Genomic DNA, 27218 nt, shown 5'->3' on the forward strand with positions numbered 1-27218 from the left:
AAAGTAACCAGGATGTTTTATGAGACATTATAAACAGCTACTTATGCTAATGTTATTAGACGTGAAATTGCTATTAAATAAAGTTTTTTCTCTTTTCAAGTGATCACTTGGTTCTGATTCACAGTTTTAAATCAAATAACTGTGTAATTGAACAATTTATTTTACAAAAAACATGATGATTATGCATTACATTGTCACTGTTACAAACCAGCCCACGTGAAAATATTATCCATTCCGTTTATGCGAATATTTTGCCAAACGAAACTGGATTTTTAAATTGTTTTGGAAACTGGATGCAACGTTTATGGATGTAAGTTGTGTGTAGGACACAGTTGTGAAGCTCTAATTCATATAGACTCCTTTTATATATTTTGTTTTTGTCATGCTTCTTATAGAATCCATTTTACATCCAAATGAGACAGATCCTCTACACAAGTCCCAGAAGAGAACATGGCCTTCTCTTTATCACTGTGATATTTTTATTTTCTCCAAGTCATATGCTGATCAGTTTTTCACATCCCATCCCTCTGTGTGATGTGCCATAATGGTAGATATATTTGTATATACAGTATGTGTGTATATATATATATATATATATATATATATATATATATATATGTATGTATGTATGTGTGTGTGTGTGTGTGTGTGTGTGTGTGTGTGTGTGTGTGTATATATATATATATATATATATATATATATATATATATATATATATACACACATAGTCATATTTTTCCTTTGTCATTTGGTATATAAAGTGAAATCATTGCAAGTTGTTTGGCTGTGGTCTCTTAGTAGGCAAACAGGAAGGTGAGGATCTTATGCAGGATCAGCAGAGTGATGTAAAGTAGTGGCTCAGTTGTTGCCATTTTTCTGGAACCTGCATATGTGATTGAAAGAGAGAGAGAGAGAGAGAGAGAGAGAGATGTTTGTTACATCAAAAGCCATCATTACACTATAAAGGCGGCACAGAAGCTGCATCTGAAGTGGCATTTATAGTAGGTGTATTTAAACAGACTATTTAATGCTGATCAGAGGTGGCATACATGCATTGCATAATTAATGTTAGGAGCAGTTTTACATATACAATTAGTAATATAGAAATATGAAAATGATTGAAAATATGACGTTCTACTTGTAGATAAGAAACTATAATATTAAATATATGCTCTATCATGACAACAGCAAAGTTCAAGGCTGCTTTGGTTCCATGTAAATAAAATGCAGCATCAAAGCAGCATCAGAACTGCCTTTGATGCTGGGCTGATGTGGGTCAGAGAAGGCATACTTTAGTCTGGCTTTTGTGTGGTATAGCATCTTTACACAGAATTTTGTGCAGTCACAAGCAGGCTTAAATCAGCCATGCAAAGAAGCCTATAGTGTACTGTTATAAATGGCCAATCATACTAATAATTACATATCCAGTAATTTTTTAAACCCCCAAGGATTATTTATCCTTGGAAAAACACGTTTCATAAGTGTACAGAATCAAAAAAATCATCTAATTTCATTGCTTTTACCTTGTGGTTATTTATTGCATCAATGCCTGATTCAGCATCTGGGCCATAGTGCATATCATTAAAGTCCTTCAGATCTGCTCAGCAATTTTGATCTTATATCACCTATTTTTTTTTCCATTGCAGATTACACAAAACAGGGATCTCAGTTACTCCACATTTTCACCTTAACTTTATGAGAGCGAAATGCACTGCTGGAGGTGGTGAACAATAGGGCACTGAGGAACCCTAGGGCCTTTATGGGAGCTAACTGCTCTTGTGTGGGACTTACATGACATTTCCTCTCCATGACTGACAGCAGAACAGTTGCCCACAGGCCTTTTGAGTTTTAGCCAACAAAGGCACATCAGAAAACAGAAACAGATTGTGATAATCATCACATGAACATACAGTACTTACATAAATAAACATGCCAGACGGATAGATTCAGACCACATATTTGCCAACACACTTGGGTTCTGTTCCAAAACCTACTGCTATCTTCTATGACAGCATCCTATCTGATTTGGAACCTGACCATAAGTGGATAATAAGTGGATATTATGTACACACAAATATTGCTCCTCACATGAAGCACACAGGAGGTTTGACTTGCAATTGATTTCAGTATAGGTGATAAGATAATCTATGTGGTACTTGAATGAGTATACATATACATAGCATACACACAATTTGGTGAAATTTTCTATTATTTTAAACTATTTTTAATTGATACTTTTCAGTACTGCAACATTTCTCTCACTTCAACCACCATCTTAGATCTTTTTTTTTTTCTCTGTGATCATAACAGTGCATTCTGGGAGTGCCTTCTCCATAGAGAATACATACAACGCTTCTCTCGAATTTGGCTAAAACAGGGTACCTATTTTAGGAGGAAGGATATTTAAGTTCCCCTATTTTCCAGAAATAAAGTCGCACCTGAATAAACTTTGCACCTGGTAAAAAAAAAATTATAAATAAAAAAAAAAAAAAAAAGAAGTCACACAGATAAGTCGCACTGATAGCTTGACAGTGTATGTGGCAGACATTAGGACCCAGGAGTCAACTTCCCTTTAGCAACTCAGCATGTCACCTCAGGATCTATGCATTGTATCACGTTGTACCTGGGATCATCTCATTTTAATCGGGATCATCTGTTTAAGTTTCGCACATTAATTTTTCCTGTATAGAAGGATCCCCCAGCTTAAGTACTTTAATGTGTGCTGTAATAAAATAAAAAATATAAAATCTCACCTTACACTTCACAGCAGATGCATTGGAGGACAGATTATATATCATCAAACATATAATGTGATTTTTAGATGTTTATAATGATTGATTATGATTAATAATATGTGATCGCGAATGCAATTGCCGACTATGAGCACCACTATATTGTTTACATTGCAATGCAGCATGGGATTCTGAGTTCATTAAGCATAGAAGTTTCTAAAAAAATAATTTATTCATTAAGAACATGAGCTTCAACAGGTTAACATTAATGACTGTCGATCAAGGATATTTCTGAAATTTGCAACCCTATTATCAATTATAACCCTATGCACTAACGGTTACTTACTGAATGTTTTTACTAGTGGTGTGATGAAACATCATTTTGTGGGGACATGAGGAGCTGCGTGTGACAGCGGTCTTAGAGTACTGGTAATCCAGTTTGTTAGCACAATAATGTTATTGTGGACAGGATATTTAAACTGGTTGCATAACATACTTGGTATAGGCAAAATACTCTGAATAGGCTACTTAAAAATTCTACTACCGTAAATATGACTGATATTTTCATCTTTTTGTAAGCATTTTTATTTTGGTGTGCTTGACCGTCCAACATCAATTACATATATTATATAAATAAGTCGCTTTGGACTATCACAGTAAGTCACAGTACCTTTCGGAATGAAAAAATAAAAATAACAAAACGTGACTTATATTCCAGAAAATACGATACCTAGCTTTTGGAACAGCCTTTGCAACTGGAGTGCACAAAAACAAGAACACGCTATTAATGAGTCATTGCCTAACTGGGTTGGAGTGATCCTGAATTTTAGAGTGTAAAATGGCCATCTATTTTCCACAGTTTGGATTTTCCCGTGGCCATCTCACAGCAATTTACTCTGCTATCATCCCCAAATGGATTAGTATGGCATTCCAGGGTGCCCCGTGACAGGCACTACACGGCACAGCGCACCAGCACAGCATCACACAAGCTCAAGGAGCATGTCTTACAATGGGCCTCTGAAGTGTGTCAATATGTTACATGAATAGCTCAGCCCAAAAGTGAAAATTCTGTAATTTACTCACCCTAATGTCTCTCAAAACCTCTTTTTTTCCATGGAACACAAAAGGTGATTTAAAACAAAAAAGAAAATGTATTTGCCATAATGACACTGAATGGTGACTCTGGTCTGTCAAGCTCAAAAAGGGACAAAAAAACCAAAAACAACTACACCATAATACCACAGTACAAGTAATCTATATGACAAATGCACTATATTCCAAGCCTTCTGAAACAATATGATCACTTTGTGTGATGACAAAATGTAATATAGAATATGGTGACTACGTTAATATCATCAACAATTGTCACATGATGTCATTGCGCACATTTGGTCACAAGATGCGATGAGAACCAATTTGATTTGATGTTATTAATATTGCTGCCATATTTGATTTTACTTTATTAATGATTTGATTTTAAAGTGAATAATGACTTAAATTGAATTCTGTTTATCACACAAAGTTATCGTATCACTTTGGAAGACTCTAAGAAATTATATAGTGCATGAGTCGTATCAATCACTATTACTATGGTTTTATGGTTTTTATTTGTCCTTTTGGAGTTTGACAGACCAGTCACTATTCCATGTCATTCTGGCAAATAAACCCAGTGAAGACTTAATAAAAATTCACCTTTTGTGTTCCAAGGTTGAAAGAAAGTCTTACGGGTTTGGAGTTACAGTTGGGCAAGTAAATAATGCCAAAATTTTCATTTTTTAATGAACTATCACTTTAAGGATCCACAAATGCACCTTCATTAGTTTCAGTTTGCTTTCTTTTTTATCATCCTCTCTCTTTTTTATCATTATTCTTGCAGGGACAAGAGGATGGTGTTTTCCTCCTGCATGGTTGGTTGGGTTGGTACAGGAGAGTATTGGAAAAATAGTATGGTTCAATTTCATGCTCTTTCTGCGAAGTCAAACATTATAGCAGCACTTAATGTTGATTTTACACACTGAAAGTCTTTATATCAATCTCAGGTTTTCCTCTATTATTTTTACTATTTCTGTATGAATCACTGAGATATGTTAATGCGATGCAAATGGCACCAGTGTTAGAATCCATTGTTACATGTCAACCCTACCATTTCACTAGTCTACATACAGTATAGCAATTTCACTGAAAAGATCCACTGCATTCCTCCCTGTATTCACGATAGTTGATTCACAGAATTCTCCAATAATTGACCTGTAATTGTAGCGCTGCACACAATCAAAATCTCTTACAGCGAAACATGATAGATACACAGAAGATTAGACTAAACAAGGGTAAGTGAATATAGGAACAGATGTGCAAATCAGCTAAAATGGCAAAGTCATGACCCTGACTGCTGTGGAAATAATTACTGTCGGCTTCTGAGTCCAGCTCATTACTCACATGTCATCAATAATCTCCTCCTCTTCCTCATTTAACCCCCTGTAAAAGGATAATAATCTGTCTGTTCACTTAATAACATATTTAATAAACACACCCCAGTTATCAGGGTCAATGACCCTTAATAAAATTCTTTAACCTTTTTAGGGATTATGGTTCTCATACTTTTGCGTTGCTAGATATGTAATACTGGGAAAGGTAAATCAGCCCTGATAAAACCATGTTGTCAGTCTGATAATTCACACTGGTCCAAAAAGAGCAAGTTCTACTGAATTGAAGTTTAAGGGATAATTTATTCAAAATTGAAAACTCTCTCACCATATACTCACCTATATGTCATTCCAAATTTGTATTGCTTTCTTTCTTCTGTGAAACACAACTGAATATTTTAGACATAATGTTAACCTCAGTCACAATTCACTTTCAATGAATGGAAAAACAGATGTAATGAAAGTGAATGCTGACTAACAAACACCTAATTTTTGTGTTCCATGGAATAAATATTTAAAATGACATGGGAATGAGTAAAGGCTGACAGAATTGTAACTTTGGGTGAACTATTTCTTTAAATAATTTAATTCTCAGCAGACTTCCTGCACACAGTATACTGTATGTTTAGTCTCTCACATTCATTTTTAAGTCATTCATTCCTATTTTCCATTTTCTCTCAGATTTTTTATTATATGCTACATAAAGCTTACTGCCGCAGGTCTTGCCACCTTGAAAGCAGAATTTCCCTGACTGCACCTCAAGCTTGCTCTAGTTTATTGGCTCACTGCAATGTTCACTCTCAGTCCAGTCCTCGGATCATGCACAAATTACCTGACATTCTCCATTAAATACTCCTGATGCAATGCAGTGTACATGGTCATCTTAATGATGGCAAACCATCCAGATCTAAGTGTGCTGGGATTAAGTTCAGTCCAATTTTGTCTCTGATGTTCTGAATACTGATATTGGTAATAACATCTGCATTTTGTATCTGCAATGTAAATATTTGCTATATTACATAATTTTTTAAAACATATATTTGATGCAATTAACAATGGCGCTACTACATTAGTATGGTGTTTATATAGTAACCATGTTTAATTTTGTGGTTACTATGGTTTTACTACAAAATGCTATGGTGATACTACAGTTACTTTAGTTAAATTTTGGTTAATATTTGTAAAGGAAGGATAGGGTTAGAGTTAGGGGTTGGTGTAGTGTGTCTGTGGGACTCTAAATAAACACAATAAATATGCTGCAGTGATGCCACTATACTATTAGTATTTAATTAGGGGTGCAAATAGTATCTACCACTATTTTTTCCAGGGTAGGGGTGCAAATAATATGTGCCACTACTTACACTGGTGTAAGTAGCATCTACCTTTATTTATTTACTCAAAGAGTCGATGTTTGAGTCAAAAATGTCATAGAAGCACCACAAAAAGATGTGGTTGCTTCAGAAATTTTGGGCTTCATCTCACATTTGCTTTTTATGACACTATTTGTTAGATTTAGGGTTTAAGGTTTAGAGTAGGATGGCAGGCATTGTTGATTTAAAACTCGATAGAGCATTAATCTTCAAATCTGTATCTGTTTTTCATCATTCATTTGCTTTTTAAGACATTAATGGTTAGGTTTAGGTTTAAGTTAGGTTTTGTTGATTTAAAACTCGATAGAGCATTAACCTTGAAAACTTAATATACTTAATCTTAATAAAAAAATAATAATGTTAAATGAACAAAAAAGTAATTATGGATTATGGATTTTGTTTGCCAGCTTTCTTACTTTCTTATGGTATTTCCATTTATTCTTTCACTTCTTCTGAAACCTGCTTCTACACTCATCTAAAGCAGCTATAATTTATCTATTTTTCATGCTCTAAACACTCTCTCTGCTGTGTATTACATTCAATGCTTTATGTTCAGGCTTAACCCCATCTCTCTCTCTCTCTCTCTCTCTCTCTCTCTCTCTCTGGTGCTGTTTCTGTAAATCATGTTGCCAAACAAATGCTAGATTGAGACAAAGCTCCCCTTGATTTCCCTGGTGCAGTCAGCATGTACACAACTAAGTGTAGTATCCCAGTATGAGCGAAGCAGAGATGAAACAATTAACACTCATGCGAGAGTGGTGAAGTGCTTCCCACAGTGACAATGCACAAACACATCTAGTGAATGTATGTTTGCAGTGGGGGGCCTGCATCTGGAAGAGGCTCAAATGTTAAGCATGCAATCAACACACCATAACCCCCCGACCTGAGATATGATCAGAGCAATCAGACTGAAACGGATTTCCAGAAATGTGATTTGAATAGTATTTCAAACCACATATGAACATATGAATCGGATTTGAACTGACAGTCTGAACATAGCCTAGAGGTAGAGGAAAGAGGAATTTTGATAACACTAATACGCACGCACACAGACAAGACTAGATTAAAACAGCTGTGCAGCTGGAGAGATATACACTTATCAAGAGTACAAGGTGACCTGGGGTGGCATGTGGCATGGTGCACTGTGGTTGGACAATAGACATTATGCAAGCGTTTTCTTGTGCCTCTGATCTGTCTCTTTCTCTTCCCTGGCTTTCTTTGCTCTTTCTCAATCTCTCTGCAGCGCTCTTCAAATTGCTCCAAATCATCACCTGCCAAGTTTGGGATACTCAGCATTCCTTCCAAACATCCTCTCTCTTTCCCTCTCTCTCAATTTCCTGACTACCCTGACCAAAAAAGACGAATGTATGGGTAAATCATATAATTTACTTGTCGAATTAGTAATTGTAATTATTGTAAAATAATTTTAAGCTTAAATTAAACCTAGGGCAACCCCAAAGAGCTTAATTATACAATCAGGAAGGAATGACATTAATATGAAATGAGCTTCTGAATTAATTAAACAAACAGTATGCTGAGACAATCTTTTATACCAGTGAGCATTACCACCAAAGGCATTTAATTATGGGTCATGTCTACAAAGCGACAATTATTTTATGCTTAATGCTCTGCTGAGAGAATTAGGAGCAATCTGAAAGGATGTGTTCCTTACATGCATGTATACATACATACATACATATATATATATATATATATATTTGTATTTTATTTTTTATTTTAATTTTTTTAAGGTATATACTCCTGCTCATGGGCTGTGATTTGTCAGATTAAAATTAACATGCTCCTCCCGAAGGGTTAACTCCTCTGTTAATTAACTCCATTTCAGTAGTTCGTATGTTAATGTAATCTTGCGTTGAAGCAGTAAACATATTTGGCCTGCTGTCCATATACTGGAGGGCTCGGAGCTCGAGACTCGACTCGAGTCCTGATTACCCCCAAAAAGGCATTAAGATGAAAGAACAGTACCATGACTCTGGCAGGAAGTATTTAGGACAGCTAGCCAGCAACAATACTATTTGGTAAATTGGCTTGGTGGATGCTTCTGAATTGTTTTCCCCCAAAAAAATGTGTACAGAGGGAGTGCTTTAAGCATTTGTTTGAAGGTGCGTTCTGGTACGATTGCTGGTCGACAGGGCTATGCTGCGATTCGAACGAGAGACCACCACTCGTCATAGAAGGGGGTGGGCTCACGGTATGCGAACAGGGAAGGTGAAAATGAGAGTTGGCTCGTGCTGCGTTCGAAAGGGAGGGCTCACACTGCGATTCAAATGGGAGACTGTTTTAAGAGAGAGAGGTTTTTACAACCATCAGCAATACATTCTCAGCACCACACCCTGTCAAATACCTGTCTCCTGTATGCAACTCTTCTGTCTCTATGTTCTCTCCTCTGACTGACACTGAGGTCTCTAAACTCCTTCTCTCCAACCACCTCACCACCTGTTCCCTTGACCCCATTCCTTCTCACCTTCTCCAGGCCATTTCTCCGTCCATCCTACCTGAACTCACACACATAATTAACACATCTCTACTTACAGGCACTTTTCCCACTACATTTAAGCAGGCTCGAGTAACCCCGCTGCTGAAAAAACCCACACTTAACCCCACACAAATAGAACACTACAGACCAGTCTCTCTCATACCATTCATGGCAAAAACACTTGAAAGGGCAGTTTTCAATCAAATCTCTGCCTATCTCTCACAGAACAAGCTGCTGGATGACAATCAGTCAGGCTTCAAAAGTGGACACTCCACCGAGACTGCCCTGCTGTCTGTCACTGATCTGTCCTGATTCTGCTGGAACTTTATGCAGCCTTTGACACAGTCAACCATCAGATCTTACTTTCTACCCTATCCTCACTGGGCACCACAGGAACTGTGCTTGACTGGTTTAACTCCTATCTCTCAGGTAGGTCCTTCAAGGTAGCCTGGAGAGGTGAGGTATCCAAGCCACATCAGCTACTTACTGTGGTACCTCAGGGATCAGTGCTTGGGCCACTTCTCTTCTCTATATACACAACATCACTGGGACCCTTCATTCAGGCACATGGTTTCTCTTACCACTGCTACGCTAATGACATGCAACTCTACTTGTCTTTCCAGCCCAACGACACCACAGTGACTGCTCGAATTTCTGCCTGCCTGGCAGACATCTCAGCCTGGATGAAGGAACACCACCTGCAACTCAACCCAGCCAAGACTGAACTCCTTGTCTTTCCAGCCAACCCTGCTGTTGAACACAACATCTCCGTGCAGCTGGGTGCAACTACAGTAACGCCTTCCAAATCGGTCAGAAATCTAGGGGTAACCATCGACAACAGACTAAATTTCACAGACCACATCTCAAAGACCGCAAGATCATGTAGATTTACACTCTACAATATCAGGAAGATAAGACCCTTCCTCTCTGAACATACCACACAACTGCTTGTCCAGTCACTTATCATAACTAGACTGGACTACTGTAACGCTCTCATTGCAGGCCTCCCTGCATGTGCTGTTAGACCCCTGCAAATGATCCAGAATGCAGCAGCACGTCTGGTCTTTAATGAACCAAAGAGAGCACGTTACACCACTCCTAGTCAATCTCCACTGGCTGCCGGTTGATGCACGTATCAAATTCAAGGCTCTGATGCTGGCATACTGAACAGTCACTGGGTCTGCTCCAGCATACCTAAAATCATTTATGCGGAGCTATGTGCCCACTAGAAGCCTGCGGTCGACTAAGGAACGTCGCCTTGTTATACCAACACAAAGAGGCACCAAAACACTTTCCCGGACTTTCAGCTTCATCATACCACGTTGGTGGAACGACCTTCCCAACTCCATCCGTGAAGCTGACTCACTCTCTTTCTTCAAAAAATGACTAAAAACACATCTTTTCCATGAGCAATTAACCAGTCATTAAAAAAATAAAATAATTCCTGTTGCACTTTATTCTGTTTTGAATACTATTCTGATGCTAGTGAAACTTTGTAATATGGCACTTTTCATACCACTGTCATACATGATTCGCTTATGTTTTCTTTTTTTGTAAGTCGCTTTGGATAAAAGCGTCTACCAAATGAATAAATGTAAAAATGTAAATGTAAGGTGAGAATGAGAGTTGGCTCGCACTGTGTTCGAAAGGGAGGGCTCACTGCGATTCAAACGGGAGACTGCTCTATAAAGAGAGAGCACTCACGGCATTCAAACGGGTAAGCCCAGCAAGCAGTCAAACAGGGAAAGTGAGCACTATTTGGTCGTGCTGTGTTCGAAAGGGAGGGCTCACACTGCGATTCGAACGGGAGACTGCTCTATAGATAGAGAGCGCTCACGGCATTCGAACGGGTAAGCCCAGCAAGCAGTCGAACGGGAAGAATGAGAACGAGAGTTGGCTCGTGTTGTGTTCGAAAGGGTGGGCTCACACTGCGATTCGAACGGGAGACTGCTCTATAGATAGAGAGCACTCACGGCATTCGAACGGGTAAGCCCAGCAAGCAGTCGAACGGGAAGAATGAGAACGAGAGTTGGCTCATGTTGTGTTTGAAAGGGAGGGCTCACACTGCAATTCGAATGGGAGATTGCTCCATAGAGAGAGAGCACTCACGGCATTCGAACAGGTAAGCCTAGCAAGCAGTCGAACGGGGAAAGTGAGCACTAGTTGGCTCGCGTTGTGTTTGAAAGGGAGGGCTCACACTGCGATTCGAACGGGAGACTGCTCCATAGAGAGAGAGCACTCACGGCATTCGAACGGGTAAGCCCAGCAAGCAATCAAACGAGGAAAATGAGAACGAGAGGAATGGGACTTGTTTGCGGGGGTAGCCTCACTCAACAGACTACCCATACATAGGGAAATATGGTGCTTTGAGAAGAGGAGGTGGTGACTGCTATCTCCTGTAATGCTAGCTGCAGCAGCTGAGAAGCGAAGAAAAAAAGGCTTCGGTGGAAGCATGGTAAAAAAGCTGCTGCGGCAGTAGAGTAAAGTGGGCCTTCTGCGGAAGCGGTTTAAAGCACTGCGGCAGCAGTGGATTGAGTATTTGGGGGCATAGTGAAGGAGCTCCTGTGGGAGCGCTGCTTTGTTTCCATTGCTGTAGATGCATTTCTATAAAAGTATGGTACTTAGACATTGAAAGTGCCTGTGGAGAAAATATTAACAACTGTGTACTCACAATTGGCATGGGTGGGGCACTGTTGCTGTGATATTGAGTAGGGCACAAAAGACTTCATTAGATTTATTAACACCTGTAATGGAAGCAAAGGTTAGTTTTTACTTACCTGTAGTGGAGCAAATGGTTAGTTAGGAATACGTAAATTGATTACCTTTATATACGTCTGTAAGGGAAAGAAAAGGTTATTTATGGACAACGTGTCAATTACGTTCATATGCAGCTTTGAGGAAAGCAAAAATGTAGTTAAGAATACAACTTTATTACATTTGTCATTGCGGGGCACCGTTGCTGCGGTATTAAGTAGGGCACAAAAGACTTCATTACAATCATCAACACCTGTAAGGGAAGCAAAGGTTAGTTTGTACTTACCTATAAGGGGAGCAAATATTAGTTAAGAATATGTACCTTTATATACGTCTGTAAGGGAAGCAGAAGGTTAGTTATGGAAAACGTGTCAATTACATTTATATGCAGCTTTGAGGGAAGCGAAAGGTTAGTTAAGAATACAACTTTATTACGTTTGTCATGGCAGGGCACTGCTGCGGCAGTATCAAAATGCGAAAGGGGTGATGCTGTGGCATAATTGAGAGTAGGCGGGCAATGCTGCAGCAGTATCGAGTGTGGGCGGGCGCTGCAGCACATTATCTGGTGGGACACTGTGGCTGCAGTATCAAATAGGGAACACATAGTTTATACATACAGGCACACCTTATTGTGTGTCGGGCTCATTTCGACCATGAGCAAAGGAAATGCCAATGCCACGGTTAACGGGAAAAGCTAAAAGGCTCTTAAGATTACTGCACCACCTCTACACTCGAACAGGAGAGCTTATACTGCGTTTCGGATGGGAGAGCCCACGGAATGAATGACGTGAAATCTCACACTGCATTCGAATGGGAGAGCCCACCCCGTGGTTTGAACGGGAGAGCCTGCATTGCAGTCGAACGGGAGGACCCACATTGCGATTCGAATGGGAGAACCTGCGACCAATGCGCTGAGGTTCACACTGCATTCGAACGGGAGAGCCCACACTGCAATTCGATGGGAAAGCCTGCATAGCGTTCGAATGGGAGGGCCCACACTGCATTCGAATGGTGGGTGGCGCAGAGTAGAGAAACTTGCTGAATAGCTGTGAGCTGTGCCCCTCGAGTCCTAATAAGAGGAAACATAAGAGGAAACAGGAAACATGATTGCAATGTTGTGGGAGATTTAGTGGCAGGGCCTGAAAAGTTCCGCAGTTGCGGCACCAGAAAAACACATTTGCACTGCTTTGCGGTGTGGTGGAAGTTTGTCGCATGGTCCGAAGGACACCGCAGTTGCGGCATGTTTGCACTGCTTTGTGGTGTGGTGGGAGTTTGTCGCATGGTCCGAAGGACACCGCAGTTGCGGCACCTGTACAGCACATTTGCGCTGCTTGCGGTGTGGTGGGAATTTGTCGCATGGTCGAAGGGCACCGCAGTTGCGGAACCTGTACAGCATGTTTGCGCTGCTTTGTGGTGTCGTGGGGGTTTCTGGATGTTTTGTGCTTAAGGCGGAAGCATCGCAGTTGTGCTTTCTTAAGTAAAAATGGTTGCCATCTTTGACTCCTCAGTAGGTAATGGTGAAGTCTTGAAAAAAACACCTAGATAGAGAAAGTGAGAGGTAAACCTGCGTACAATCCAGTGACAGGAATTTAAATGGGCTCTCGCAGAGACCTGCTGGAAGTAATATTGGTGAGACCCTGCGGAAGGCACAATTTCAGGCGTTGCTGTAGAAAAGACAAAATAATCATGTTTAGGTGAAACTTTAGAAAAAATGTGCTAGGGAATACAGTACATCTTCATAAACAATGTGAAAAAATAGCATAAAATGATCTGAGAAATAAGAGCTTTGGCTCTGTACTGAATACAGATATGCATGGACTTGCAATCATCATTGAAGGATTCAATTTAGGCCATTCACTCTTTAGGAGTATAACTGACACCTATAGTACAGTATACTTCTTGCATAGGAAATGTATCGCACAGCAATAGGTGTGAATTATCTAGGAATGCACTGAGTTGCAGCTCTGCACTGCATACAGAAATGCAGGAGATATGTGCTGGGAAATACAGTACATCTTAATAAACAATGTGAAAAACAGCATAAAATAATTGGAGAAATAAGAGCTTTGGCTCTGTACTGAATGCAGATATGCAGGAGAAATGGACTTGCAATCATTACTGAAGGATACACATGTGGTCATTCGCTCCTTAGGATTATGACTGCCCCCTGCTGTACAATATATGTCAATATATGTCAGTAATGCTGAGAGGAAGCTAGACACTTTGCAGAATGATTATGAATGAGTTGGAACGCGCGCATGATCCGCTTCTTGCGGAGCCGAATTCGGCTCGTGTTGTTCGGACAGAGTCCGTGTATAGCTGCAGTGTGCTGTGGAATGGTCAGAGCCAGTGCTGCGCGGCAGCGAGCTTGCGTTAAAATGTCTGCATTGGTTTGAAAATAATTTGTCATTAGATTATCAGTCGATTGAAGGGAGTTCAGTGTTGCATGATGCCCCTGAGTTCAGAATGTGCTCCGAAGGGCACTTTGGAGGGAGAAACAATCGTGATATTCATGTTAGAAGATGAGGAACAATCGCTGAATAAAGCACGGCCCCTAAACAAGCCATGGCGTGGTAATGAGGCTGACAGTCATCACCTGTGCAGCAGAACCTGATTAAAAATACTGGGGGTTGAAATGGTGGTTGGATTAAATAGTTAATCTTTGTTTCTTTCGCTTTCAAATAAAATTGAATTCTAATGGCATGAAGCCAGAACGGCGCCCTTTCGCAGAGGCAGCTGGCACTGCTTTCCGGGTGGAAAGTTTAGATAAGAGAACATATGAGAAGTCGTAGAGAGCCGTTTCACATTTTTTAAAGTGCAGGAGCAGCCAGTTTGCGGCAGCAACTTCGCGCTATAAACTGCTTCATCGAATGGAGCATAGAAAGACAGACAGGATAAAAAAATAAAAATTTAAAATGTTTTATATATATATATATATATATATATATATATATATATATATATATATATAACACAACATGGTAGCCGTCAATACTGTTAAAAAACAAAGAGCTTCTGTGGCATCTTCTGTTGAATAACGAGACTGTTTGGATGGAAGAGCTGTTCTGGTGGAGCCGAATGCTTTGCAGGGAAGTTGCATCTGATGATCCGTCTGCCTGGATCTGTTCGTGGGAAATGGGCGGGGCCGAATGCCGGAAAGACTCTCATATCAGGAGAGTTGTCACAGGAAGCAGGTAAGCAGCAGCTTATATACTCCTGCTCGTGGGCTGTGATTTGTCAGATTAAAATGAACATGCTCCTCCTGAACCTCTGTTAATTAACTCCATTTGTTTCTGCCACTCAATGAGATGAAATTGTGGAAAAGTGACGGATGCATGTTTTTCCAAAAGAAGAAGTGTGTGTGTGTGTGTGTGTGTGTGCGTGTGTGTGTGTGTGAGAGAGAGAGAGTGAGAGAGAGAGAGAGAGAGAGAGAGAGAGAGAGAGAGAGAGCAGGGAGGGGTGTATTTTCTTTCTCTTCTCAAGCGCTGATACTGTTGTCAGAACTGAAAGGTGCAATTCTTCAAATGTGGCAGATGACTCTTTAACCTTCTAGATTGCATAGACTACATAGATTGCAGTGCACTGCCTGTCTGGTTAATATGAATGAATCTTACTAACCCTGTCAGAGACAAGTATAAACACCCCTCTCAACATTCATTATTGTAATATGGGGGCTCTCTGTCATATTAAATGCTGCATGAGCCCACATACATGTAGTTTTGTTTCATAATGACTATAAACTAACGGGTACAAAAATAATGCCATTTATGTAATTATCAATGAACAGTTTAAAAGTATCAGCCTATACAGTATTACCACACTACCACTGTAGAACGCTACTACTGTATGTACAGTAATTAATTGCAATTCAAACTGTACAGCAACAAGCAATAACAATGTATTGCAGTTTATTTTTTTAATATAATGATACACAATTAAGAATACTGAATCTACAATGTGCCAAATCAGGGAGAAACTAGCAGTTTATTGACCAAAGATAAAAACAGAGCTTGCATTTCCCAGCCACAGTAAATGAAACTGCTAATTAGCTACTGAACATTTATACAAAAATATAGTTAATTAATGATTATAAAGTAGGTAAAATATAGCATGGGGCAGCAGTAGTGAGAGAAAGACAGAAAGAGAGAGAAACCTGGAATGAAATACCATGGAGGATCAGTGCACTGGCCCTCTTAATGTCCGACATGCTCGCCAAATGGCTGCCTCCATGTCTTGCTGCACTAAAGATAGGGCTGGCTGAGCATGTTGGTGCACATACAGTCACTCCCCCCCCCCCCCCCCCCCCACACACACACACACACACACACACAAACAGAAGTATACACACACACACACATTCATAGTTCGAAACTATGTGTGGTATTACAAAAATGGCACATGTCAGTTTTGTATAGGACATCAAAAGCAACTTCCTGCATTATCTTTTCTTTCAGAAAAAAATGGATGTACTAAAAATCTCTTTAGTAAATGTATGTCAAATAAACACTTGAGACTTGAGATGTTTATTTCGTTCACACATGTAAAATTGTTGTAGCCTGATTAAAAGTCTAAACTGATTTTGAAATAGAGCCAAATTATTTTTCTTGTTGGAATGCCTTTGAAAACTGTAAAATCACAACTTCCCAGACAAATATCCTACATGCTGTAAATGTCTATTACCTAAATTAATAATTAGTAAATGATTGTTCTGCATGATGTATTTGTGGCAAACATTTGCATATTGCTCAAACTATATTTCTAGAGAAAATAAAATCATAATATAAAAGTAGGGGGATCTAAAGAAAAACTTGTAAACGTGAAACAAATAGGGTTGAAATACTGTACATTGGGGTGATCGCAAGAAAGGTACATTGGGTGTTAATTGATTTGATCTGTAAAGGGTCTACGTGATGTGGAAGTTTGACCATTTACTCTGCTGATTATTCTTGTAGCATCTGGAAAAACATTGTAGACTAAATATTTATTGTTTCATTAATTAATGCCAATGTAAAGTTTAAATAAAAAAAAAAAAAACAACTACATTTTCTAGATTTTATACACTGCCGTTTAATAATTTGGAATCACCATAAAATGTGTATGTTTTTGAAAGAAAATTATAATTTTATTCACCAAGGATGCTTTAAATGGATCAAAAATGACAGTAAAGTCTGTTTCTCAAACTAGAGTCTCTGATCTACTTGTCATTTTGTTATGCATCTGTGCTATCCACTTCTCTCTATGTGCTGGTCAGATCCAATTAGCTTTTTTCTATCAAGACAGTAGTGCAAGGGAATAGCCTTCTTCTCTCAAAAGAACAATAGCATGAGAGTATTTAGATAAATTTGTCATTTTTAAAAACAATATTTGACTTGCACTCAATACCTAAGCAACTGTATTGTGACATCCATACTTCATTATGTAGAACAAGCGTTTTCAGCTGTTCTAATTATAAGAAGGGTTTCTTGAGTACCAAATTAGCACATTAGAATGCTTTCTTAAAGATTACGTGATACAGTGTTTTCTTAGTAGACTGGAGTATTGACTGCTGAAAATGGGGCTTTGCCATCATAGGTAAAAATGAATTTTTTAAAATTAAAAAAATTTCAAACAGTAAAAATAATGTGCATCATTACTAATATTTTGACTGTATTTTTGATTAATTGTATGCATCCGTGGTAAAGAGAAGTATCAGTTACTTTTCAGAACAGAACACAACTCTTGACAGCAATCTCTCATGAGACTTACAAACAACAGAAAATCACTGCCTAGTAACACACCAATTATTTTAAAATGCCTCTGAATTCAGAGGCATTTATGTCTACAGACCACAGGGTTAAGAAGTCACCTGCAGGGTAATGCATCCCAGCCAAAAACAAACTCATATGTCTCAGCTAAAGACTTGACATAATCATCTCCCATTGTCTGCAGGAGTCAGAAACATACCCAAGCATTTAAATCCCCACCGAAGCCCACATAAATAGAGGCCCTGATCCCGTGGCTAGAGTTAAGAAGATAAGGTGATGTCTAGATAAGTATTTCTCAACCTTTTGCTCACTGCGACCTACTTTTTTTTAATGCCAGTCATCCATGACCCATGGTTATGTTTATATGCTTATAATATAGTGGCCTAATATCTAAAGCCCAATATTTGTAGCCTGAGTAATTTCATAAATACACAAACATTTTCAAACATCAAACACACTATGTAGAGAGAGAGACTGAGAATATATATACGTATACATATAACATTTTTATAGTAAACATTTTTTTATATTAAGAATTCTTAATTTTATAACATAATATAATATATTATCATACAAGCCTATATGAAAGACTATAAATTAGGGATGTAACAGTTCAATTCTATCATGGTTTTGTTTAAATTTTTCAAAGAGCCAATTTCTCCCACATTCATTGCAGTAAAGAAACTAAATATGATCAGTTCTGTTGTCACTGTCAAAGACATACTCCATGAGTGTTCAACATTACAGTCGCCTGAGATACTAAGTTCCAAAACAAAAGACTGCTCCAGTGCGAAATAATAAAGGTTTGATCACCCTCTTTAGTGTTTTGCGGTGAAGTAACGCATATCACTAATTAGCATTTGCGGGAAGGCATCTCAACACCATTATTGCAGGATAAACTATTATTTTTTCCTGTTAGGACTGTTTTCATGACAAGCAAATATCTCCGTTAAGCTATTCAAATGGGTTAAATAGATTCGCGCTGATGAGTGACTCTCAGGTGAGAATGAGAGTGCGTATTCTTTATTGACAGACCGCGCTTCTGCACACCAGAGCATGTAAGCGGAGCAGTGTGACACTCCGCTCAATAACCCGCTCCATACCTGTGCGCTCCACTTAACCGTTCACGGCCCAAGCAGACGCTCAGTTCAAGTACCGCTCACCGGTAAAAAAAAAAAAAAAAAAAAAGCGTTCGCTCAAATCCCGCTCTGACATTACATTTCTTGGTTCTAAGCACATACACAGGGGGTAGCTACAGTGGCCCAAGCAACTGTCCCTTTGCCCACATGGGCTGAGGTGCCCCTGTAGGTGAAATATAGACTATAGGCCAACATTTATTAAATTATCAAATGCTTAGTAACGTACACATCTGAAATTATGTGATTGTATTGCTGTTGTTTTTTTTAGTATATACATTCTCACTGTTTATTTTGAACTGGTTTACAACTGCTGTTAGATAATCGGGTCAACCAGACCTTCCTTATCATTTGTAATCAGTCAAATATTTCTCTGTTAGCACATATGTCACTGAACATCTTCAAATAATGCCTTAAAAAATGTCAGTTCTAAATGACCTTTATTTACTTTAAACAAGTCATCAAACATGCCTCTACAAGTGATAAAACATATGTGTGTTGGCACGGAAACTCGCATAAGCGCAAATGTGCGCTTTTCAGTTTAAACTGGACCCGAATGATACAACCAACACAGAAAACCTTTTCAATCTTTTCAACTTTAAAGTTTGTTCGAGTCGTTATGGCAATAATGAAAACATGGACTGGTAGCAGGAAAAATATTGCAGGTAAAAGTGAAATCATAAGTGTTTTTTAGTTGTCTCCACGGAATGATTATACTGTAGATTTGATACATTAATATGTTTCTGATTTAATGCTATCAGACTTTGGGTCTGTAAATTAAAATGAGTAATTTCTCATCCTAATTTTGTGTTCAGTTTTAAAGGGTGTATTAAGTTATCCAGAAAAGCAGTGAATGTTTTTCTCTTTTTCAATGTTGTTGCTTTATTAATTTTCCCTACAATTTTATATGTACAAATCATATGCAATCTAAAGGACTGTGGTTATTTATATAATAATTTTTAAATTAGTAGATACCATGTGCCCCCTTTGTTTTTCCTTGATATTTTTAAAGCAGCATAAAGTGAATCTGGACATTTTATGCATCAAACAATCATGTCTTGTGCATGCGCTCTTTATATTTTCAACAGGGTTTAACCATGTTTTTAACAAATAAAAAATATTTGTCCTGCATAAAGTGAGATTTTGTCCAATATATATATTAGATGAAATCATGTTTAATGATCCCAAAACAAATAAAAATTATTTAATTCACAAATTACACTGCCTTCGCTTAAGAATTTTTTTTTTTTTTTCTAATGTACAATCATTTATAGATTTTGTTTCTCTGCACATGAATGCAGCAAGCGATGTCGGAAGATGTTATCTGCAACCACTAATCTAGAGTCAGTTTTTTTATGTTTCACTTATTGTTAAGGTGTGGATTTGGCTTTGGGAAACTGACCATCAGTTATGTGCCACTTTATCCCAAAGCAGAAATCGAAAGCAACAGGCGGTCGATTAAGTGAGATAATTCCGATATGAAATTCTTTATGCGAGAGCGGAAATCTTTACTAATCAATTGCTCAATTGTACAATGGAGGCATGAAAGCAGAATGCTCCGCCTGCAAATTAGGACACACTGATCTGCAAGATCATACATGTTTACTGGTTTTGATGCGGGGATTTTTTGTGTGTGTTTGCCGGGATTCAAGGAAAAATGCTTTGCCAATATACAGTATTATTAAGCTTACGTATTCAATTGAGGGTACTCTAACGTTCGCAACCCTGCAGAACCGGGCCTCCATCTAGCTGGCAGCTGCACTGACATGATGGCAAAACAACAAGATACATTACTTATCTATTAATTTATTACTGAATAGTAGTGTAGCCTACTAGCTCACCTTTTGCTGCACTTCCATGTTCGCACAGCACATCCTCGTGCTCTCTGGCAATGTGATGTGTACGATTCCAAAAGGAATATTTGCTACAAATAGCGAAGCTATTAGCTTAACTATATTTCTGAGTAAAGTAGAGGTGGTAGCTTCGCTAGTTTTTAAATCAACCAGCTTTTCAGTAGCGAAACTGTATTTTTGACAAGGTAGCGGCATAGCATTTACAAATGCTACATCATGCCTTGTACCCGATGTTTACTATCACCAATTCTGAATCAAAACTAAAAATGTCCGATCACAAATGAATCGCTCATCTGAGTCGGTTCTTTAAAATAAATTGGTCACACGTGATAGGAAAGCGGTCTGAATCGGTTCACGATTCAATCTGAATGTCTCAGAAGGCTTGCGCGCATGCTGCTGAATCATTTGGCATGCACTCTCACTTGCCAATAAGCTCACAGAGTATTTTATAACATGGAAAATAAAGATAACGCTGGTTGCAGTGTTCTTACAATCAATGAAAACGAAACCTGCAAATGCTTCCTATCATTTGCCAGTGATGAAGAAAGTCTTCATGAAGTTCAACACATGTTTCAGCTTGAAACATGTGTTACATTTTCCAACCAAAAGAGTATCAAAACACGTATTAGCCTACATGAAAACACATAAAAAGTACCATGGCATTAACATGTTTATTGGACACGTATTATTACCTGGACGCACTATGTTAATACAATGGTAGGCCATATGAATATGGTAATCATATAGCGAAGTACCATGGTATTTTTTTTTTATTATCTTGAAGCACCATGTAAATACAATAGTATATGAGTATGGTAATTGTATATCAAATTACCATGGTATTACCATCTGATACCATCAGAAATCGCATTGTTATTACCCAGATGTGCTCTCTCTCTCTCTCTCTCTCTCTCTCTCTCTCTCTCTCTCTCTCTCTCTCTCTATCTCTCTCACACACACACACACACACACACACACACACAAGAAATTTGGCCCCTGATGATATATCCTGTAAGTCTAGCTGCTGTATTTCTGTATTGTATAGAATAATAGTATACTGTATGTACGCAGAGTTTTTATAAAGAAATGTGCAAATGAAATTATGTTTAAATGGGTATGGGTTTGTAGAGGTAGTAGTCTAAATTTGAAAAATAAAATGTAAAAATAGTGATTTTTCATATTGAACGTGTTTGTAGAGGTATTATTATAAATATGAAAAATAATATGTAAAAATAATGACTTTAAATGTTAATAACATGGGTTTGCATAAGTTGCATGTCTAAATATGAATGTACATGTTTTTTTAACGTGCACCATACTGTATACTTGTATACTGTATTGCACTAAATTGTAATATACTGTACCAAGGCTTTGTTAAACATCATGTGAATAAGTCTTTTAGATGCTTTGTCAATGACGGTATGCTCTGTGCATCTGCAGCTGAAAAAAATATGAAGTAACTTAAATGTAGCAAGCTACTTTTGGCATGTAGCTTGTAGTGTAACTTGCTACTTTCTCTGAAGTGAAGCTTTTAGCTTACCTTAACTAATTTTTCTGTTGAGTAGTTTGTAGCTTAGCTTGCTACATTTTTTGAGTAGCTTGCCCAACACTGAGCACGTGTGCGGAGCAAATCATCGGCAGCCAGCTCCGCTCTCTCACACACCTGTGCAGCTCCAGAATGAGAAGGCAGGGAAAATCATGTCTGTTCGCTCACACCATGGACACTTTTATAAACAGAGACACTTCTGTCATCTCTCTATCTGATATTTCATCTCATTCACATGCTCCTGACATCATTATAAAACTGAGTGTGGTAAAGTTCATGTTTGACTTTCGGTATAATATTTATTAAACTCTGTGTATTTCACACCATGAAGCCAAACCAACTCAGATATACTGTACATCTGTCTTTTACATAGCACATGGTTAAACATTTTTTAATAAGATATATATATATATATATATATATTTTTTATTTTTTCATAGTAATATTATTGTCCTATAAATAAAAGATTGGAACCATGGCTGTGAAACGTTCAGAAAAATATCCCTTTCGTGAGATAAAGCTGTCTTTATTTTTTTTTATTTTTTTTTGTGAGAAATGTATGTAGCTAATGTTCTTATTATGTAAATCTAAACTGTAATATCCAATGTAGAGCTTACTCCACTTTGCACACATTAATATTGTTATAATCAGTATAAAATGCATTGTTTATTGCACAGTTCCATATTGCTCTCTGCTGCTCTGTTACTGGGATGGCAATGTTAATGCACATTGTGTATATAATATATTATTCGAGGCAAAGGTATATTAAAGTAATAGCCGCAAAGCCGTAGCAGAAGTACCTTTACCCTGCGGTGACACAGTTTCCGATTCATGTGAAAAAAGCTAATTTGTACTCATGACAGAAAAGATCTTTTACTTTTGGGTTGTGACCTAGTGGTTGAGAAACCCTGGTCTAGATAACCTCACTTTCACTGTGACTGCACCATGGTCATAAAGAAACAAAAAGTGTTGAGACTGCCCTGAGACAGGGCAAATGATAGTGACACTTCCTGCTTCAGACAGACATGGTGTTGTCAACCTTGCATTACTAATCTCTCTCTCTCTCTCTCTCTCTCGGAACATAGACTGATACATAAACACACATATAGTAAATCACACACAGTCACGCACACACACACACACACACACACACACACACACACGCACACGTGCACACACACACAAGCACAATTTTCTCCCAGACTGCCTACTGGGTTAGCAGACATTGGTTTGATATGGCAAGGGGACAAATTAAAACTTCCAGCAGCGACTATAAAATGTGATTATTCTAAGATGTGCGTCATTGATTCGTCTGTGTGTGCCTGTTTGTAAGAGTGATGCCTCTCCACATGCACAATTTTTCCAAACATGCTGCAGAAATAGACAGCTCTCTGAGGAGGAATGTCAAAAACAAAATGTACTGAATCATGCTGATAATAACAGCAATATTGAAAGTCCTACACCACAAACACTGATTGATTGATGAGCATAATTCATCATTTTGCATTTCAATATCTGTATGAGCCACATTCTTTAGTGCAAACTCCCACTATGCATTCCATTAAAGGTACACCAAAAATAAACTTCGTTGATTCAAATTATTCAAAGCCCTACAAAACTTTGTGTATTAGAAGTGTGAGACTTTTTTGAATGGTGTATTGGTTGACTAGATTACTTCATACAGCGACACTGTACACATGTGCTGAATATAAACAATTGAAAACCCACGGCCTTTGCATGACGAGTTAATTGCATAAAGCGCCGTTATCAATATTCCTCTCTTGACCACTCGGTGTCGCTGTTGCACTTTCACTTACCGGATCCGTGCTGTTGTCTCAGGATGGATGAATTGCCCGGCTGAGGCGAAGCTGAAGACTTGACTGCAGAGGCAGTTTTAGTCGTTGAGGCGGGAGCGGGTCCAATTCCGACATGCGGAGGCACGCGGTTTTTTCCCTGACCCGGCTCAGAGGTGGCCCGTTCACCCGTCGCCGTGTTGCTGTTCCTCAGTGGCCACCGATTCTGGATGTGAGACACGGCCTCCTCGGCCAGCATCCCCTCGTGCGGAGTCACGCGCAGAGTGGCCTGCACCTTGTATTCCTGAGACTCGTCAGAGTACAAGTCCAAAACCCGACACTCGTACACTCCCTCGTCCTCCTTCCGCACACCCGATAGGCTTAGCTTGTGGGAAATGGCATTGCCCTGGACTCTCACCGTCTGCTCGTGAAGAGATAGAGAGAGAGAGAGAGAGAGAGAGAGAGAGAGAGAGAGAGAGAGAGAGAGAGAGAGAGAGAGAGAGAGATATGACTACATAACGTGTTTTATGTAACGAAATCAAGAGATTCTGTCATATTGTTTCATCTGACAATTGCATAAATATGTATGAGCTGGTGCTAAAAAAATAAATAAAAAAATGAATGTCTCAGCATGACAATTGGGCTATACGGAAAACTGTCACGGAAATAAATGTCACCTGTCAGTCAATTAAAAGAATGTAGGATATTCAAGAGTCATTATTTTGATGACCTTATATATATATATATATATATATATATAATAAAATAAAATAAAAATCTGTATTTGCGTCACCGAAAGAACACAACACAAATGTACTCTACGACATTTTGTCTATTTATTTATAAGTGTGCAATCACTTGGAGCATTTTTGTGAAGGATTGTGACAGTTCCGTTCCTGTCGTTAAAACGATAGGCCTTTTGTCTCTTCCATATATTTTAGGGTCCCCATGGGTCAGAATACTTTATTTTCCTTTATTTCTTCATACCAATGTGCCATATATTTATGCTAACACTAATAATTGCATGATATGTTACTGTCAACAAATAAATAAATAAAAAATGATTGGAATACTTACGCTTATTTTCGTAGCGTCCCTGTGGGCAACCTGTAACAGAGGACATCATAACATAAATAAGCGACAAAAAACGATTAAATAAAATAACGTTTATTGATAACTGAAAAACGGCGTTAATAATGAAAGAGGTCATTGGCGGTTCAGCACCATGAACAGCAGAATTTGCGTATATCAGATACGTTTCCCTTTCATAATGTATTGTTCAAGTATCTTTCATATAAAGAATTCATATTGGGCTACTAGCACAATAGATGAGATATAGTGTTTCATACGTCAACACAAAAAAAAAACTATAAGCTCATTAATGAGCAATGAGAGGCACGTGAATATGTTATTTATTAATAATAATAATAATAATAATAATAATAATAATAATAATTGGTTAGTTACCCCAGATAAGTCAGTAGGCCTCATTCCAAAACTGATATCCATTTTAGAGTTAAACATTAAAAGTTGTGCCCTTTATAATTGAGCGTGGCATTCATATATTTCTCATGGATGCCCACCCACAGACACAACTCAATTCAAATACGTAAATTATTAATTGGTTTCTTTGGTAGGCTACGCCTAATTGGGATCACTCATCACAAGGGATCCATCGAAGAAGAGAGAGACGTAACTGGAAATGTGAACACATGAAGCCCTGTCACATCCCACTGCGGCCGTCAAACATCACTCCTGGTGCAACTCTCGCCGCAGTTCTCCGAAAAGGAACTTTAAAGGGAACCGCCTGTTGTCAGGCGGCTCTGAGATTAAAAAGAAAGCGCCTTTACCTTGGCTCTGTTGACCGGAGCGCTAATTTGCAGTTCGTGTGAGAGCTCTTTAGGGGCTGCTTCCTTGAGGTACCACCATTGAATCTCCAGAGAGAACGGCGAGACTCCGACAGCTCGAAAAGCGCACGGCATCTCGATGTCCTCACCCTCACTGACACTCACATCTTTGGGCACTTCAGTAAATGCGGCTTATAAAGGAAACACATCAACAAGATAGTTTGGTTAAAAGAAGCCCCTTGAATAGAGACACCAAATAGGCCAGTATCTAAGATTTGACACACGCAGCTTTTGCTTTTGTTATCAAGGGAAGAGTTTTGTGAAGCATTTTAAGTGCTTTGGTATAAACTGAATCTGAATGTTCGGGTGTAAGTGTGTTCTGTTCTCCACACGTACAGAAACAAAAACGTATGCATATGCATTTAATGGCATGTTCAGTCAGCAACGATATGGCATGATAAACACCCATGACACATACATATTCGCTTAAATTTAGTCAACTGTAGCTAATGCAATAATTTCACATTACCAAAAATATCACTTAGCAATCTGCGTTCTCTCATTAGACTAAATAAAGACTGGAAATCTCTGACACCGAAGGCTGCTCAAGTTTACTCACCATTTACACAGAATAGCAAAGGTGCATTCAGAATCAAATAATAAAGGACGCTGTGGGGTCCTCGTTTTTCCATGTCATAAATAAGGTAGTCAGATTGGAGAACGAGCGGAAGCGGTCATTTGGCCTGGAGATATGGGTTTTATTTCATTGGCATCTCCATAACTTCGTCTGGTCCAATTTTGCATTAGAATATATAGTTACTTCCCCCTGTAATGTACAGTAAAATGTTGCACATCTCCGAAATAAGATACTCCAAAACGATGCTGCGTCAGTCAGCCAAAATGTAAAATCCAATTTTGTGCTCGAGAACCCCCTTTTCTGGTTGGAAAACTGTGTGTTTTGCACGATTTCGGTTATTCTCAGGAGTGAGTATCCTTCGCCCCTAAAGAATCCTCTATTCCACCATTTGCTTCTTGTCAAGACAAAACTTGCTTTTTTCAGCAGTAGGAAATCTGCTCACTTTGGTGTCTCCATAAAAAGAGAAAAAATCCGTGATTCGTTTCCACCACCCATCACAAAACAATCCTGTGACTATGCCCGCAAAACAAAACAAAAAACCCAACGGCGGAGGTCAAGAGATTCCCTCGACGTTTTTAAGAAGCAGTTAAAGCACATAAAAGAAGAAGAGGCATAAGTGGATAGTTCCAGCTCTCGCCACCGATACCGTCTGCAATGTGTGTGAGCGCGTGAACAGTGTGGATGCGCCAAACCCACGCGAGACCACTGACAGACTGACGGGTTTGGAAGAAAACTACCGTCACTGTCTCTCAAATCAGATTCAGCATACGGCTCGACCAATAAGAGGAAAATCGTACCAACCGACGTCCACAGCAAATGACAGGCTAGAAAGTAAACAGCGCTTCAGTGATGCATGCGGTTTACTCTAGGAGATCAACAAGCAGCC

The 27218-nt window shown here is 38.7% G+C and overlaps 1 protein-coding gene across 1 annotated transcript; it reads right to left on the reverse strand.

The window, feature by feature from the left end:
* Positions 1–719: 719 nt before the first annotated feature.
* Positions 720–27013, reverse strand: LOC127410017 (V-set and transmembrane domain-containing protein 2B-like). The gene is made up of 5 exons (XM_051645002.1): positions 26315–27013; positions 25699–25886; positions 24926–24955; positions 23873–24269; positions 720–883 (listed from the first exon to the last, which is right to left on the reverse strand). The coding sequence occupies exons 1-5, from the start codon at positions 26385–26387 to the stop codon at positions 795–797; spliced, it is 777 nt and encodes a 258-aa protein (XP_051500962.1). The 5' UTR covers positions 26388–27013; the 3' UTR covers positions 720–794.
* Between the last annotated feature and the right edge of the window lie 205 nt (positions 27014–27218).

The sequence above is a fragment of the Myxocyprinus asiaticus genome, chromosome 2 (assembly GCF_019703515.2).
Source record: "Myxocyprinus asiaticus isolate MX2 ecotype Aquarium Trade chromosome 2, UBuf_Myxa_2, whole genome shotgun sequence".
Taxonomy (NCBI): Eukaryota; Metazoa; Chordata; class Actinopteri; order Cypriniformes; family Catostomidae; genus Myxocyprinus; species Myxocyprinus asiaticus.